At 47.5% G+C, this 16,287-nt stretch overlaps 1 protein-coding gene and 1 long non-coding RNA gene across 2 annotated transcripts; one reads left to right on the plus strand and one right to left on the minus strand.

The window, feature by feature from the left end:
- Nucleotides 1–4,069: 4,069 nt before the first annotated feature.
- Nucleotides 4,070–9,117, minus strand: LOC132654690 (uncharacterized). Its single transcript, XR_009592372.1, has 2 exons — nucleotides 8,911–9,117; nucleotides 4,070–7,367 (listed from the first exon to the last, which is right to left on the minus strand). It is a non-coding gene; the product is annotated as an uncharacterized LOC132654690 (long non-coding RNA).
- Nucleotides 9,118–9,126: 9 nt separating this feature from the next.
- Nucleotides 9,127–16,084, plus strand: Znf324 (zinc finger protein 324). Its single transcript, XM_021659861.2, has 4 exons — nucleotides 9,127–9,559; nucleotides 11,869–12,037; nucleotides 12,437–12,553; nucleotides 13,184–16,084. The coding sequence occupies exons 1-4, from the start codon at nucleotides 9,476–9,478 to the stop codon at nucleotides 14,575–14,577; spliced, it is 1,764 nt and encodes a 587-aa protein (XP_021515536.1). The 5' UTR covers nucleotides 9,127–9,475; the 3' UTR covers nucleotides 14,578–16,084.
- The last annotated feature ends 203 nt before the right edge of the window (nucleotides 16,085–16,287 follow it).

Below are 16,287 nucleotides of genomic sequence, written 5' to 3' on the forward strand. Positions count from 1 at the left end.
TTGTGCATGCCTATAATCCCAGCACTCAGAGAGGCAGAGGCAGGCAGATCTTTTGAGTTTGAGGCCAGCATAGTCTACAAAGCAAGTCCAGAGGACAGCAAGGAGAAAGTCCATACTGGGAAGCCGGGCAGTGGTGGTACACACCTTTAAGTCCAGCACTGGGAGGCAAAGGCAGATGGAGTTCTGAGTTGGAGGCCAACCTGATCTACAAAGCCAGTTCCAGGACAGTCAGAGCTACAAAGAGAAACCCGTCTCAAAAACAAACAAAAGAAAAAAGTCCATACTGGAAAAGGGCCTTAGGTGGTCAGGACATGAGAAAAAGAAAACCTTTAACCACTTAAGAACATTGGAAGGTGCTGACTGAAGGAGTCAAACTTTATATATCCCAACACCCACAGAAAAATTGTTCATATATGCCACATATGTGGAAAGCTCTCAAGAACTCTCTTCTGGCAGAGTTGTTCACTGCCAGTTTTTACCACATAAGCCACCCTACCTCTACTACTTTGGTAGGTCCTATGTGTGCATCAGTCACTGCAGTGGGTTCAGAGAAGCTCAACACACGTCTCCCTTCCTCCCCAAACAGAAGAGAATCATGAATGATGGTTCTCATAACAGGCCTCATTTCTTCCCCTTTGCTGGTTTAATCATGGGCTTGACCCAGGTCTGGCTAGGTCAAGTTAGTGGTCTCTCTTCAAGAACTGTTTACCCTTTTTTTGATCGTACACATGGTGTTTGTTGTATCTGAAGAGACTTTTATGTTGCTCTAGAATGTGTGGTAATAAAAGCCTTATTTTTTCATATTGGGAATTCTGATACCTGTTGTGTGAAAAGTATGGGTTTGGTCCCTTGTTATGGAGGAAATATCTTTTTCAGAAGTAACCTGATTTTGTGAGGGTTTTGTGTGAGTGTAGTGATGGTGTGCACAGTAAGTTTGTGTGCATGCACGTAGAGGCCAGAGGGTCAGCTTCGAGTGTCATTCCTTAGTCCACCTTCATTTTGTGAGCAAGTGTGTGCCATGAACAAGCACTGAGGGAAGAGGAGGACTCTGTTGTCTTACTCTGTTGCTCTCTAACATTCCTTTAGAGAGTCTTTCATTGAACCATAAGCTCACCATTTTAGCTAATCATCTGGGATCTTTGTGTTTCCTCTCCTCAATGCTGTGATTACAGGCATGTGCAGCAGCCATGCCCAGCTCTTACATGGGTGCTGGGGAACTGAGCTTGAGTCCTCATGCTTGAATAGGAAGTGTTCTTGCTCACTGAGCACTCTTCCCAATCCCCACCTTGGTTTTGTTGTTTTGTTTTTTTGAGACTGGGTCTCACTATGTGGCCTTGGCCTGGAGGTCTCTATGTAGACTAGGCCTCCCACCTGAGTGCTGGGATTAAAGGCATATGCCACCAAACTCACCATCATATTTGTCTTTTTATATAAGCACTAAAGATTAGTTAGAACTCCGTTTCTTATGCTTGTGTGGTTACACTTTTCATTAATCTATCTCCCTAGCCCCCTCTGCCCCCCCCCTTTTTTTTGAGACACGGTTTCATATAGTCTAGGCTATCCTTGAACTTGATATCTAATCCAAGCTGGCCTTGAACTCATGATCTGCTTCCATCTCCAAAATGCTGAGATGATAGATTTGTACCACCACACCCAGCTTTCCCTGACTTTTGTATACAAGAGAGCAGAAAACCGCTGTAGTCAAGATTGGATTGAGTGATGTTGGTTCTTCAGTCTTCTAGAGAAAGTCTTCTTTGTGGGTCCAGCATTCAGGAGGGAAAGGATCTCTATGAGTTCCAAGCCAGCTAGGGGCTACATAGTGAGCCATGTCTTTTTGTTGTTGTTTTTCTGAGATAGGGTTTCTCTGTGTAGCCTTGGCTGTCCTTGACTTGCTTTGTAGACCAGGCTGCCCTCAAACTCACAGAGATCCCTCTGCCTCTGCCTCCACTAGTACTGGGATTACAGGTGTGAGCTACTACACCCAGCTCTTTTTCCTTTTGTTTTCTTTTTTGTTTTGTTTTGTTTTTTTCAATACACGGTTTTCATGTGTAGCCCTGGCTGTCCTAGAACTTGCTCTATAGATCAGGCTGACCTCGAAATCAGAGATCCACTTACCTCTACCTCTAGTGCTGGGATTAAATGCTTGCACCACCACTACCAGCTATATATATTTTTGTATGTCTGTGTGAGGGTATCAGATCTTTTAGAACTGGAGTTCTGATCCAACTGGAGTTGTGAGGTGCCATGTGGATGCTGGGAATTGAACCTGGATCTTTTGGAAGAGCTGCCAATGTTCTTAAGCACTGAGCCATCTCTCCAGGCCCAAATTGTTTTCTTAATCTGTTGTATGCGGTTATTAAAATTTACTATGGGTTTAATTTCTGGTAATGCTGCTGTTAATCCTCAGCAGCTGTAAAACCAAATCACCATACAGAGACTGGGTTTTTAGTTAACCTAGAACACAAAGCTGGGCAATATTTACTCCCTCCTAAACCTCCAAGCCCTCAGTTTCCTAACATTTAGATTTCCCACATTATACTTGCTTTTTGTGAATTCTTAGGTCTGGTTCATGCTCCAAGTCCTCCAAGCTCTCTCCTCCCGCTCTGCTCTCCTCGTGCTCCTCCTCCTCCTCCTCCCCCCACCCTTTCCTGTTCTCTAGCTCCTCCCCTCTTTCCTGTCCTCTGGCTCCTCCCATTGCACAACATTGTATCTAGTTGCTTTATTTGTGTCCTGTTTACACAAGAGTTGAGACAGGATGCTTATAGTATCACAATGCAACATCCAGAAACCAGAGAGTTGGGGGTGGGGAAATCAGCATTAACAAGGGTAAGGCATATACATTTTAAAAGAACATTATACCAACATTAATCTAAGAAAGACCTGACCATGAGACCACATAGAGAAAGAGACAAGGGAAATACAAATTAGAGTTCCAGAACCCAGGGAATCTTTGAGGGACACCCAGGAAAGAAGAGTCCAAGACTTGGCTTCAGGATAATCTGGACTTGAGATAGAGAAAAGGCAGAAAGCAGAGGCTGGCTACTGTGCTGAAGCAGGACACAGGATAGAATCAAAGAATGTCATGAGCTCCTTTTCCAAAGTCACTTGGTAAAACAGGTGCCTTTGGGCTGCACCAAGGAGTTCCCACTCCTGGGAGAAGGGTATGGCCACATCTTCAAAGGTCACTGTGCTCTATATTGATGAAACAACAGAGCAAGAGGGAGAATAGATGGCTGAAAATCAAAGACCATTAAGTGAATATGCCCAGGCCACGGTCCTGTGGCTCAGTTTTGCCATACCAATCACTGCCATCTCTTCTTAGGATCCTCTCAGCTCATCTTCCTCTTGCTTACTCATAGCTCATCTTCATCTCATAGCTCAACCTACATTTCAGAAGAGATTAATCTTGATATCCCTGGTGCCACTCCTTCAAAGCCCTACAAGCTCACAGTACCCAGACCAGCCTGTCCAAGGGGAATAGGCAAGTGTGTAGATGCGCAGAATCTATACTCTGGTCTGACTAATATCTTTGTGTCTCCCAAACATAAGGAATGGAGGCAAGCAAAATGACTATCAATGCTTGTAATCACAGGATTTGGGAAGTGAAGGCAGGAAGATCGGGAGTTCAAGGCCATTCTCTAATACATATTGAGTCTGAAGCCAGCCTAGGCTACATGACACCCTCTCTCAAAAACAAAAAGAAACACACACACACACCAAAAAAACTCTTGGGATCTCATTTCTCCATTAAGCCTCTAGCAGGGCCCAGGACACATTAGTTCACATGCTCTGCTCTCCTCCTTCTAATCTTTCTCCTTTTCCTCCTCCTTCCTTTTCTTTTGGTTTTTCAAAACAAGATTTCTCCATGTATCCTTCGCTGTACTGGAGAGTGCATTCAGTAGACCAGGCTGGCTTTGAACTCACAGAGATCTACCTGCCTCTGCCTCCCTGAGGCTGGTATTAAAGACATACAATATCACCGCCTGGCTTACATGCTCTTGTAATACCTGGGATCTCGCAGCTCAGGAGTTCAATCGCGCCCTTCCCAGAAACTCTCCCAGACCAAGACTCGTTGCAAAAGCAAGAGGTTTATTAACCATTGTACAATGGGGTCACCCCTGCCGGTCAGCAAAGAGTGGCACCGGGAGACAAAGGCCTTTAGGTTTTTAAAAGAAAAATTGCGGGAAATTTGAAGTTGCAGTTTTGGCAATTTAGGATTGGATGAGGAAGTTATAAAGTAAGATAATTGGCTAGTCTTAGGTGTTCAAGCTTGGCCAGTCCTGCCAAATGTGGATGCAGCTGCAATTTAAGGTGGGGGTGGTTAGCTCATCCTTGAAGATTAGGGGCTACAGACTTTTGGCTGGAGGTCAAAAGCTACTCAGAAGTCTAGGTTCGTTGCTAAGAAACGCTATCTCAAGGACAAGGGTCTGGTCCTACTTTTGCTGAGTGAAGGTCATTGCTTGCTTGCCCTTTTTTTTTTATATCTGTCCTCACAGATAGGGTCACATTTCTTCACTCTCTGGAAAGGTACTAAGAGGCTTTAGCTTAACCTGGACCTAAAACTCAAAACTATAGGCTTTAGAAGACATATAGGTTACAAAGTAAGTCTAACCCTTTCACTCTCTTCTTAAAGGTGTCACTCTTCAAACATCTTCAAACCCTCCATGTCATCTTGCCCCGCCTCATCATCTCACTTCCACCTTCAGCTGCCCAGAACAATGAGCAGATCTCAAATCTCTGTCTTCTCTACCTCTTCTTTTGCTATGCATTATTCCTTCACAGCTGTCCTTGGTCTAATACCCCAACTGTTGATCCACTGACTACCTATCTACCCAGGGTTTCTTGGGACTCCGAGTTAAGTAGTGAAAGTTTTGGTTTCTTTAAAAAAAAAAAACAAAAACAAAACTCAGTTATGTTATATAAATTTGTTTTTGTTTTAATCCCAAGTGGTGGGATATGGGCTGCTCTTCATTTATCCACAGCTGATAATTACCTCATGTGGCTGGGAGAGGGGTATGGTCTTGGCCAACTGCAGTTAGTGGAATTCTGAGAATTTAGAGAGGGTATAAATACCAGAGCAGGGAGAGAGAAAAAAAGAAAGAAAGAAAGAAAGAAAGAAAGAAAGAAAGAAAGAAGGCTGCTGCTCCCTGTGCTGTTGCTGGTTCATCCTTTTGCAGTGTTTATTGTTGATGGTTTGCTGGGCTGCTAGATATCCTGATGACTGAGATTGGTATTTCCCAAAGAACCAGACCATCCTAACCAGCCGGAAGTAGCTAAAGAAAACTATGCCCCCTTTCACCTCTAACGTTCTTTCTCTCCTTCCTAGTTTTTGGGGTGTTAAAGGGTGGAGAAGGGAGGTAGAGGTAAAAGAAACAAAAATAAAATAGTTTAAAAAAGTATGCCAACAGTGTAGGCTGATCCTTTCTGTTCTGCTACTTGAACAGCCTGACAAAACCCTCATTCCCCAAGGATGATCACCACAGCTTTCTGGGGAGGGTGGGGGAGGAACATGCTGGGGATCAATAGCTTTGTTCATGGTAGGCAGACTCTTTACAATTGAGAGAAGGTCTGTCTAAATTACTCAGTTTGGCCTTAACTCACTTTGTGAGTCCAGGAATGGGGATGAACAGTTGTATAGCCTTGAGCCCTTCAGAGCTGTGGACTGTGGTTAGCATGAAAAGTATGCTAACTCATTTTGAATTCAGGTCTTTTGAACTCATGATCCTCCTTCCTCAGCCTGGAGTGGAATTGTAAGCCTGTGCCACCACACCCAGCCTATGCCTCACTGTTTAGTGCTAGGTCTTCTCTGTTCGTATAGTTATATAAACACAGGGGAAAACTGAAAGTTTTGGATGCCATCTCGTACAAGACTCCAGGAACCTGAGGCCCAGATCTCTGAACGAGAACTTGGGCACCCTCTCTTCACTGTAGTTTTGGGTCCATCAGAAACTAGGAGACTAGGAGCTGGAAAGAGCCTTTCGGATTGGCGTGGTGAGAGTGGAGGACATCCGCCCTCAGGCTCTCAATCTTCCTAACTTGAGAAATCCATCTAAGGGCTCGGAGACCCGATTCGGGGGACAGTGGGAACTGAAGCCAAGCTCGGAAGTCCCGTCCCGTCCACTGCCGTTGTCCGGATTTAAACCAAATCTCTGAAGTTTCATTGCCTCAAGGTTAGACAAGGACACAGTGTTTCCCAGAAATCGTCACACCGTCGCTTGGTTGCTGCCACGGTGATCGTGACGCACAGACGTACCTCATTAAAATCAGGAGACTTGTACTACATCAATCAGAAACCCTTCGCTGGCCAAAGAAAACCCAGAAGGGCGTTTCCGGGCAGGCCAAAGGGACGCTGGGCCAATGGTAGACTGGGAGTCACTTTTTTGCTTCGTAGAGGAGGTGAGACTTCCGACGTTTGACCAGCCGCTTTCTGCGGAGTGGGCCGTGTCACCAGGTGTTTGACTGCAGCAAGGCAGCTTCTAGGGGTCGCGAAAAACCGGAGCCGAAAGGTGAAAGACTTTACGTCTCTGTGATATCAACACAAGTCCTCACCTACTGAGCCATCTTTCTAGGCCGACAATCTTTTGAGAGATAATACCAGAAAGAGAAGCTTCAGAAATAAGGACGATCAGAGTATCAGAAAAAGCATAGTAGGCCGGTATCAGACAGAAAAAAGGCAGGAAAAAAAAAAAGAGAGAGAGAAAGAAAGCCAGGCCGTGGTGGCTCATGCCTTTCATCCCAGTGGTCAGGGAGGCAGAGGGAGGTGGGTCTCTGTGAGTTGAAGGCCAGCCTGGTCTACAAAGCTAATCCAGAACAGCTAAGGCTATACAGAGAAACCCTGTCTTGGGAAAAACAAAACAGGAAGCCAGAGGGTATTGGATCCCTCGACACTAGAATTATATATAAGCAGTTGTGAGAAGGCTGATGTGGGTGCTGTGAAGCAAACCTGGGTATTCTGCAAGATCAGTAAGTATGGAGCCATTTCTCCAACCCCTTGTTTGTTTATTGAGTGAGGGTCTCATTATTTAGTCCTGGATGACCTGGAAATCTTTTGTAGACCAGGCTGGCCTTGAGCTAAGAGATAAGCCTGCCTCTGGGATTTAAGGCTTATACCACCACACCCAGCCTTTTCTTTCCTTTAAGAAATCCTATTTATTTTGTATGTGAATGAGTGTAGATGCCTGTGTGTTTGGGCACTTGCACAGAAGTCAGAAGGCACTTTGTGGGAGTCACTTTTCTTCTCCCATCTGGAGATAGAAACCAGGTTGTCAGGCTTGGTGACAAATGCCTTTACTTGCTGAGCCATCTTATTTGGCACTTTGTTCTTTTGGAGACAGGATCCCATGTATCCCAGGCTGCTTTTGAACTCCCTGTATAGTAAAAAACAAATTGTCCTTAGTCTTTCTTCAAAGTACTGGGATTACAAGCATGTACGACCACACCTGGCTTCTTTTTCTTCTGGGGTGTGTGTGACAGACTCACTCTGTAGTCCAGGCTGGCCTTAAATTTGTGACAAAATCTCCTGATACAGCCTTTTGAGTTCTGTAATTATTGTTTCTTGTAGCTCAGGCTGCTCTCAGATTCACACTAAAGCCTCAGCTGCTCTTGAACTCCTGATCTTTCTGTTGCTACCTCCCAAGTACCCTAATTTCAAGTGCTATCACATCCAGCTCTCAGTCCATGCTATTTGAGGACCTACTGCATGTAGGTTGGGAACTGCCCAGCCCAGTCCCAAAAGACCCTATGTCCCTTTTCTATTTTGAGAGACAAGCCTATGTACAATTAAGGAATTCAACACAGGAAAAATGGGAATCCTAAAACAAGATTACTCATGTGGTGAAATACAGAAGAATAATAAAACCTTGAGAATACAATGTCACTTGCACTAGTCTTGGGTCCCCAGAACCTCCTGGAGAGTGCAGAGTGGGCCAGGCCCTCCACACACCAATCATCATCCGTGCTTGCTTGGCAAGCTGCTTTGTTATTGAGTATTCAGCAAAAAACATGTTTTCACCCTGGCCTTTTCCTAGAAACAAAGATAAGCAGGATGGTTTGCCAAGTTTCTTTAACTTGTTTGTGTGACCTTGGACTATATTTGCTACAGGGAAGTAGTTTAAGAAAACAAGTTTGGATGTGACTTGTTTTGACTATAAACTCAGGCTGCAATATTTACTGATAGTCCTCTGGAGCTGATCCCTTGTGTCTTGCTTTATTTCTTTCAATCCTCACTCCCTACTCAGGTACTGTTCTACTTTGCCTGTGGGCTCTGGCAGAACCCCTTTATTGTCCTCCAACAACAGTCTGCACTGAGTCAATCTGCACTGAGATAGCCGTGCCCCTACAAAATCTAATCATTTATCAGTTAAATTCGCCCCAAGGGAATTAAGAATCGCTATTGTGATGTGTGGGAAAAGGCAGGAACAGGTGGTCCTAAACAAGCGGTCTAAGCATAAGGAAAATGTTTGATCTGTACAAGCGTCTGAAAATAAGGGCTTGCAAAAGTGACCATGACTTTTTACAAGATGGAAGTCCTACAGCTGCAGAGCGGGAAATTGCCAGAGCTGGTATTTGGGATGTAATTTTGTTATATGGTCCTGGTTGGCATGGAAGGCTAGCCTCTCTGCCTTCTGAATGCCGAGATTAAAGGCATGCACCAGCATTTGGCTCTCGCTTTATACCTCAGGCTGGCCTTGAACTCACAGTGACCCTCTTGCCCCTGCGCTTCAGGCGCTGAGACTAAAGGCGTGTACTACCACTCTCATCTGCTGCTCTGTCTCTTTAGGCGTGGTTCCCCCATAGCGTTTTTTTCTTTGTGCTCCTGGCCTGTCTGGCTTGCCTCAGGAAACCTCGAAATTCCCACTTCTTCATCTCCAGGTTTTGGTCCAGGGCCGCTTACCCGACGCAGGGACCTACCCAGGACACGTTTGTGCTCAGGCCCCGCCAAAACCCCACGATGGTCGTAAATTTCTCTGTCCAGCGCTCCGCCAAGGCTGGAGGGTTCGCGGAAAGATGCTTGGGCTGTCATTCACGCAAGCCAGCAGGAACTACGTTTACCCGAGCATCCGCTGTGTACATTGGACCAACGCGGGCGGGGAGGCGGGGCTTCCGGCGCTCTAGGTTGTCACTTTGCAGACCGGCTTCAGGCCACACGGTGATTAAGGTTGTGGTACTTGGAGCGCTCCGCCGACTCTGCACTGTCCAGGAGGTTTGGGGGACCCAAGACTAATGCAAGTGAGGACGGTGCTCTCAGCTGCCCGCTTCGGGCTGTGGCTCAGTACACGTCGGCGCACTGCAATCCCTGTCTCCTAGCTTTAGTTTCCTCTGTTGGCTCCTAGGCTGCGGTTGAGACCTTTAGGGCCGTGCAGAAGCCACGTACTCTCCATCACCCAGCCGCAGTCCTCTGGGCGTACAACGCCCTTGACTGATCGGGAAACTGAGGCCCCGGCGGGCTGCGCAAGGCCTTGGGCGGGCATGGGCAATGCCCCCGTCTCCCGCCCGCCGTGCCCCGCCCCCACTACAGATTCCAGTGGCGGCAACCTGGCCGCTGACAGAACCAGCGCGGGTGAGTGTAGGAATTCTTCCGTGGACCCACCAGGCGTCCTGGCTTGCCCTCTTGCTATGCTATGGGGAGGGAAGCAGTTGTTTTCAACACCACAGTCCAGCAGATCAGTGAGGCTGACCGGTGTGGAATTCTCACTTGTGACAGCCAAGTGCAGTTAAGGTCTAGAAGGAAGTTAACGGGAAGGAGCCACACGTGCAAAAGCCACGGGGAGGCTTATGCTTTTGAAGGCAGCGTCTCTTCTTTTGAGATTGGCCTCAAATTATTTATGTAGTCACGGGTAGCCTTGAATTTCTGGTGGTCCTTGCCTCTACATCCCTAGTGCTAGATTTTCAAGCATGTACCACTACACCCAGTTTGTATTGTACTGTTGATGGAACCCAAGGCCTTGTACACACCATGCAAACACTGCAAACTGAGGTACATCCCAGTTTCGATCTTAGCAATGTAGATGTGGAATGAACAAGGAAGGGAGGTCTTGTGTGTTTGAAAGAGCAGACAGAGGAGTTGGGACTTTGCCCCAAAGGCATTGGAAGACACGTAGTCATTTAAAACACAGACTGGACAGTTTCTCAGTTAGGATTTTAAAAAGGATTTTTAAATTTTTAATTGTGTTTGTGTGTGGATATATGCACATGAGTGTTGCTTTTCCTGGGCTTGCTTACAGTCACTTGTGAGCCATCCAATGTGAATGCTGGGAGCTGAATTCATGTCCTTTGAAAGAGTAGCACACACTCTTAACCACTGAGCTGGCTCTAGGTATTAGGGTTTTTATTTGCTTTGTTTTGCAAGACAGTCTCACTATGAAGATCTAGCTGGTCTGCAACTTGATATCAGGCTGACCTTAAACTCACAGAGTGCTACTTGCCTCTTCCTACTGGGTGTTGAGATGAAGGCTTACACCACCACACCCAGACCCCTCAGTTAGGATCTTTAAAGCATCTTTTTCTGTATGTAGAACAGTTGGAGGAGGCATCATTATGCAGAACAAAGGCTATTACCCCATGGTCTGTGTGAATGATGGTGGTCCCTGGACCACCATTAGTAATGGTAGTGGTTAAAGTGGCTGAATTATGAATAGGTCTGCTTGATGTTTGTGTGAAGAGCTCTCCCATTTTTCAGCCTCAGCATCTGGGAGGATAGAACTACTGTAGACGTGGGAAAGACCAGGAGTGTGGGATGTCCCAGAGTGGACTGATTTGGTGGGCCTGAAGTGATAGAGTCCACTTAACTGATCCTGGTGTCTTCAGCCAGAACCTGGGAATTGAAGAAGGATAGTGTACTGGCTAGTTTAGTATGTCACCTTGATATAGGAAGGAGCCTCAGTTGAAAAAAAAAATGCTTCCATGAGATCCAACTAGAAGGCATTTTCTCACCTGGGAGGGCCCAGCCCGTGGTGGGTGGTACCATCCCTGGGCTGGTGGTCCTGGGTTCTATAAGAAGGTAGACTGAGCAGGATGTGAGCAAGCCAGTAAGCAGCACTCCTGCATGGCTCGTGCATCAGCTCCTCCTCCAGGTTAAGCCCTGCTTGAGTTCCTGTCCTGACTCCCTTTGGTGATGAACAGCCATGTGGAAGTGTAAGCTGAATAAATCCTTCCCTCCCCAAGTTGCTTTTTGGTCATGGTATCTTGTTGCAGCAATACTAAGATAGTTTCACAGGCTTGATCAGGGGTGGTCACTTAGGATTTGAGAGCAATAAAGAAAGGCTTGTGGTGCTTGTGACTGAGAGGAGGAGCTCAGCGGGTGGCTGAGCAAGGGGAGGAATTGATAAAGAGCAGAAAGGAAATGGAGCATTGGTATCGTATCGAAGGAAGAAGGATTGACTTCCTGTATGTTTACCAGAATGATGAAGCCACTCCTACCCCATCCCCATGACAGTGACTGAGATTATGAGATTATCTGTTTATTTAAAGAGGTTAGCTTTCCCAGATAGGGTTTCTCTGTGTACTATTGACTGTCTTAGACTCCCTCTGTAGACCAGGCTGCTCTTGAACTTACAGAGATCTGCCTGTCTCTGCCTCCGAGTCCTGAGTGCTGGGATTACAGGTGGCGCTCCACCCCACCTGGCTTATTCTTTCTCTTTTGAATTAGTGCTTTTGAGACAGGGTCTCTCTACATAGTCCTGGCTCTCCTAGAAGTCACAATGTAGATGAGGCTGGCTTTAAACTCACAGAGATATATCTGCCTCTGCCTCCTGAACCAATACTACAAGGAAGAAAGAAGCATCAGGGAGAGGTAGCCATTAGGACACGGAGCTGGTTCCTGCCTCACACAGCCACAGCATAAACACTCTCTCATTCTTGCTGTTGTAGGGCCTAATGGCCTTTGAGGATGTGGCTGTGTACTTCTCCCGGGAGGAGTGGATGTTCCTGGATGCAGCTCAGAGGGCCCTGTACCGCCATGTAATGCTGGAAAACTTCGCACTTGTAGACTCCATTGGTAAAGCCCTGAGTCCTTCATTGGAAGCAAAGCTGGGACCAGGTATGGCAGCCAGCTGAGCATACCAGGTTTGGAGGCTATTACTACTGTCCCCTCTCCTCCCTAACTATCTTGTGAGTAGGGCCCTCTATCCATGTGCATCTAAGAGAAGGTTGGGGCCCTGGACACACAGTCTGATAAACTCAGCCATTTCCTGTATCCCTGGGGTACAGGATGGTTACATTCTTCTGTGCCTGGGTTCTAGCAACTTCCTTTGGAGCAGCTGATTCCTTACGGGAACCCTTGAGCTGGCCCTGTGATCCCCCTTTGTGGTACAACCTTTGGGGTTTGGGGTGCATAGATTATATGGTTGATATCCATGGTATCTCACATCCTGCTCTCTGTTGGGGCTGGACTGGCCTGGGTTGGGGTTGGCCTCACATGCTCCTTCTCCCTTCCTAGGACTCTCTGTCCCCCGGCCTCGTGTGATCATCCAGCTCCAGCGTGGTGAGGAACCCTGGGTTCCCAATAGGACAAATACAAATCCAGGCAGGCGCACCCACAGGAGATCCAGCATTGGTAAGTTGAGTCCCACATAGGGTGAACTCGGGGCCAATCTGGGCTACTACTTTGTCTCCTTCCTGGTATCACAGACACTCTCGTCTTGTGACCTTCTCTCCTGCCCTTAAATGAAAAATTTGAAGGGCACAGGTGCTGTGTCCATTAAGGAATTACTCCTTTTGAGTCCTGCACATCCCCCAATACACACACACACCTGTTCAGTGTGGCTTCACTTTCCACTTCTAGCTGTCACATTTGTAGAGTTAATCCTTCTCCCCAGTTGTTGTTTGAACACTTCTGGTCAGGCTGTTCCTGGTGCTGCGCATACAGCATCGATCAAGACACAGCTGTGTAGTGTGAGAATAATGCCAGGGAAAAGCAGACTGAAACAGGATTGATAAACAGTGCATAGACTGGAGTGAAGAGCACAAAGAGAAAGCATGCTTGAGAGAAAGGCCACAGGACAACCAGTGCAATCATGGAGGGCCACAGCTGCCAGTACAGACTTCCCAACCAACTTCTCCCAGATTCAGCCTATGCCTCTATTTCTCTCCTTACCCTTTTACACTCATAGGGGACCCCTGACTGCCCAGGCTGTCTGCTGTAGTCACTTCCTGATACACATAACTATCTATCCTCTCCCTTCAGGATTCAATTACAATGCAAGGGACCAACATGTATCTGGAGATGGAGCACCCCCAGGGGTTACCTATGACAGGCCTGATGGGATACCTACTAGTGTCCTTCCCCTTGCTGATGCCTGCCCTGATGCAAAAATCCCGGAGGGACACCAGAGGGCCTCCCCATCCCTGCAGAAAAAACCCACAGGGGTATCAGTGATCTACTGGGAGCAGCTACTGCTAGATTCCAGCAGCAGTGAGGCAACCATTAGCCTGCGATTGACCTCCCCAGTAGGGGTTCCTGAAAATGGTTTGTCCAGAGTGAAGGCTTTCTCAGACTTCCTGGTCCCAGGGAAGCAGCTACAGGTAGCAGGGCAGCAAAAGCCAGAAATGCAGCTAACCTCTGAGAGAACTTTCCAAAGTATCCCTGACCTCCACGGGGCTGAGGAGGGACATGAAATGAGTGGGACTTGGCATGAGTCTCAGAGAGATCACAATGTTCCAGAGCCCCCAATATGGGATGAGCTGGGCGAGGCCCTCCAGGCCAGCCCAGGTCTTCTCTCAGGGGACAAACCTTTCGAATGTAGGGCATGTAACAAAGTGTTTGTGAAGAGCTCAGACCTCCTCAAGCACCTGCGCACCCACACAGGGGAGCGGCCATATGAGTGCGCCCAGTGTGGCAAGGCCTTCAGCCAAACATCACACCTGACTCAGCACCAGCGCATCCACAGCGGGGAGACACCCTATGCATGCATGGTGTGCAGCAAGGCCTTCCGACACAGCTCCTCACTGGTGCGGCATCAGCGCATCCACACGGCTGAGAAGTCATTCCACTGCAGTGAGTGTGGCAAGGCTTTCAGCCATGGCTCCAACCTCAGCCAGCACCGCAAGATCCATGCAGGAGGGCGGCCCTATGCCTGCGCACAGTGTGGCCGCCGCTTCTGCCGCAACTCCCATCTCATCCAGCACGAGCGCACACACACTGGCGAGAAGCCCTATGCCTGCTCCCTCTGCGGCGCAGCCTTCAGTCAGGGCTCCTCGCTCTTCAAGCACCAGCGTGTGCACACTGGAGAGAAGCCTTTCTCATGCCCACAGTGTGGCCGTGCCTTCAGCCACAGCTCCAACCTCACACAGCATCAGCTGCTGCACACTGGCGAACGGCCCTTCCGCTGCGGAGATTGCGGCAAGGCCTTTGCCAAGGGTGCAGTGTTGCTCAGTCACCGGCGCATCCACACGGGTGAGAAGCCCTTTGTATGTACGCAGTGTGGCCGCGCCTTCCGTGAGCGCCCTGCCCTCTTCCACCACCAGAGAATCCACACAGGAGAAAAGGCCCTGCGGAGGCCAAGGGGCAGCACACACTCTCAGGCCAGGTCTCTGGCGGCATCCTTGGATAGTGCACATCCCAAGGCCACTTCCACCTAGGCCCAGCAGTAGTCCCAAAGCTGGCTGAGGCCTGAGGTCTCTGCTGTGTCATCCCCTGCTCTCTCTGAATCCCTTTCACTCACTGTTGAAGAGCCTGTATCCTCGGCAAATCTACTAAGAAGCCAAGTTATGTAAGCCAAGTATGAGGAAGACTTGCCAGTTGGTCTGCTGTTCAGGCACAACTCACACCCACACCCTGAAAGCAGCTATCTTAAGAGAGGCACCCAGAGTAAGCATGTATGCCCTCAGACTGGTAGAGCAGGCAGGGGCTGCCCCCAGAATCAGTGGGTGACCCACAGACTTTTATCTTCATGTTGATGTCACTTCAGTATCTGCTGACTGTGGTGAGGAAAAGAGCAGGCAGTGGGTATAGATTCAGCCTGCTCTCAAACAAGCAACTGGAGATAATACTCCCAAACATTCAGTTTCCTTGGTGCAAGCCTCAGGCAAAGAAATGATTTGTTTCTGAATCTCAGCTTTCTCCTCTAGAAAATGAAGAAGGAAGGAGATTTGGGCCAGTGGAGCGTGGTAGACACACGCCTATAAACCCAGTACATGGGAGGCAGAGTCCAGTGTGTCTGTGAGTTTAAGGCCAGCCTGGTCTACATAGTAAGTTCCAGGCCCCACGAGAGCTAAATAGCAAGACTATGTATTTAAAAAAAAAAAAAAAAAAGTAAATGCTCTAATAGTACCCAAATAAAGTCTATGTAGACTCATTGCTAGCCATGGGCTAGATGCTACAGAATAAGCAGCTTGTAGGTCTCGTATTTGGTGTCTCTGCAGAACCAGGACTCAACTCAGATGGACTTCTCCAGTCTCCACCCACAATCGCTTTTCTCTAGTCTACCAAGCTTGAAGGGCTGGCATAACCCACCAGTAGGAAATGGAGGCTTGGAGGAAAGATGTGGCTTTCAGCACTGAAAGACAACTCAAGAATGCTGGCTCCTCATCAATACTCATTGTTATGCCCACCCAAGCCTGTCATCAGCCATTACCAAAGCCCATTATATGAGCCTTTAAGTCTGAAGTGCTAATGTTAACTCTAGAAGGTATGAGATGGAGCTGCTTATTTTTGCTGGGCTTGGTATCATGCCCCCACCCCCAACACACACACACACACACACACACACACACACCTTGGTTGCAAGGTAAAGAACTGAGCAGGGAGGACTTGACATTTCCTATAACTTTTGAGACTACTCTTCAAGGTATAATGACTGAATGGTGAGGGCAGATGGGTGAGTGGGGTTCAGTTTGCTTATTTGCCTTCAGTAGGCCAGATCCCATTTAGACCTGAGGCCACACCAACAGGGAAATGAATGCCAGCATTTAAAATTTAAAACACGGGGCCTGGAGAAATGGCTCAGAAGTTAAGAACACTCACTGTTCTTCTAAAGGCCTTGAGTTCAATTCCCAACAACCACATGGTGGCTCATAACAATCTATAGTAAGATCTGGTGTGGGGGCAGAATGTTGTATAAATAATAAATAAATCTTTTAAAAAAAACTTGAAACACATATTTTTTTTATCTAAGGATGTGAATGTCTACATATCTTGCTCCAGAAATGCCTCCTATTTTTTACTGCTATTTATGGTTTATAATTATGCGTGTTGCAGCATGTGTTTAAGGGCATGAATGTTGAAGTCAAAGGAAAACTTCCAGGTAGCAGTTTTCTTCTTCCACCATATGGGTGCTGGGGATGGGACTC

This window comes from Meriones unguiculatus, chromosome 6 (assembly GCF_030254825.1).
Source record: "Meriones unguiculatus strain TT.TT164.6M chromosome 6, Bangor_MerUng_6.1, whole genome shotgun sequence".
Classification (NCBI taxonomy): domain Eukaryota; kingdom Metazoa; phylum Chordata; class Mammalia; order Rodentia; family Muridae; genus Meriones; species Meriones unguiculatus.

Bases quoted from the DNA above. Each gene is read 5' to 3' on its own strand.
- Znf324 (XM_021659861.2), top strand. From the start codon at position 9,476: ATGCCCCCGTCTCCCGCCCGCCGTGCCCCGCCCCCACTACAGATTCCA. The intron at 9,560-11,868 runs GTGAGTGTAGGA...TTGCTGTTGTAG, and splicing joins CGCTGACAGAACCAGCGCGG to GGCCTAATGGCCTTTGAGGA. The intron at 12,038-12,436 runs GTATGGCAGCCA...CTCCCTTCCTAG, and splicing joins GGAAGCAAAGCTGGGACCAG to GACTCTCTGTCCCCCGGCCT.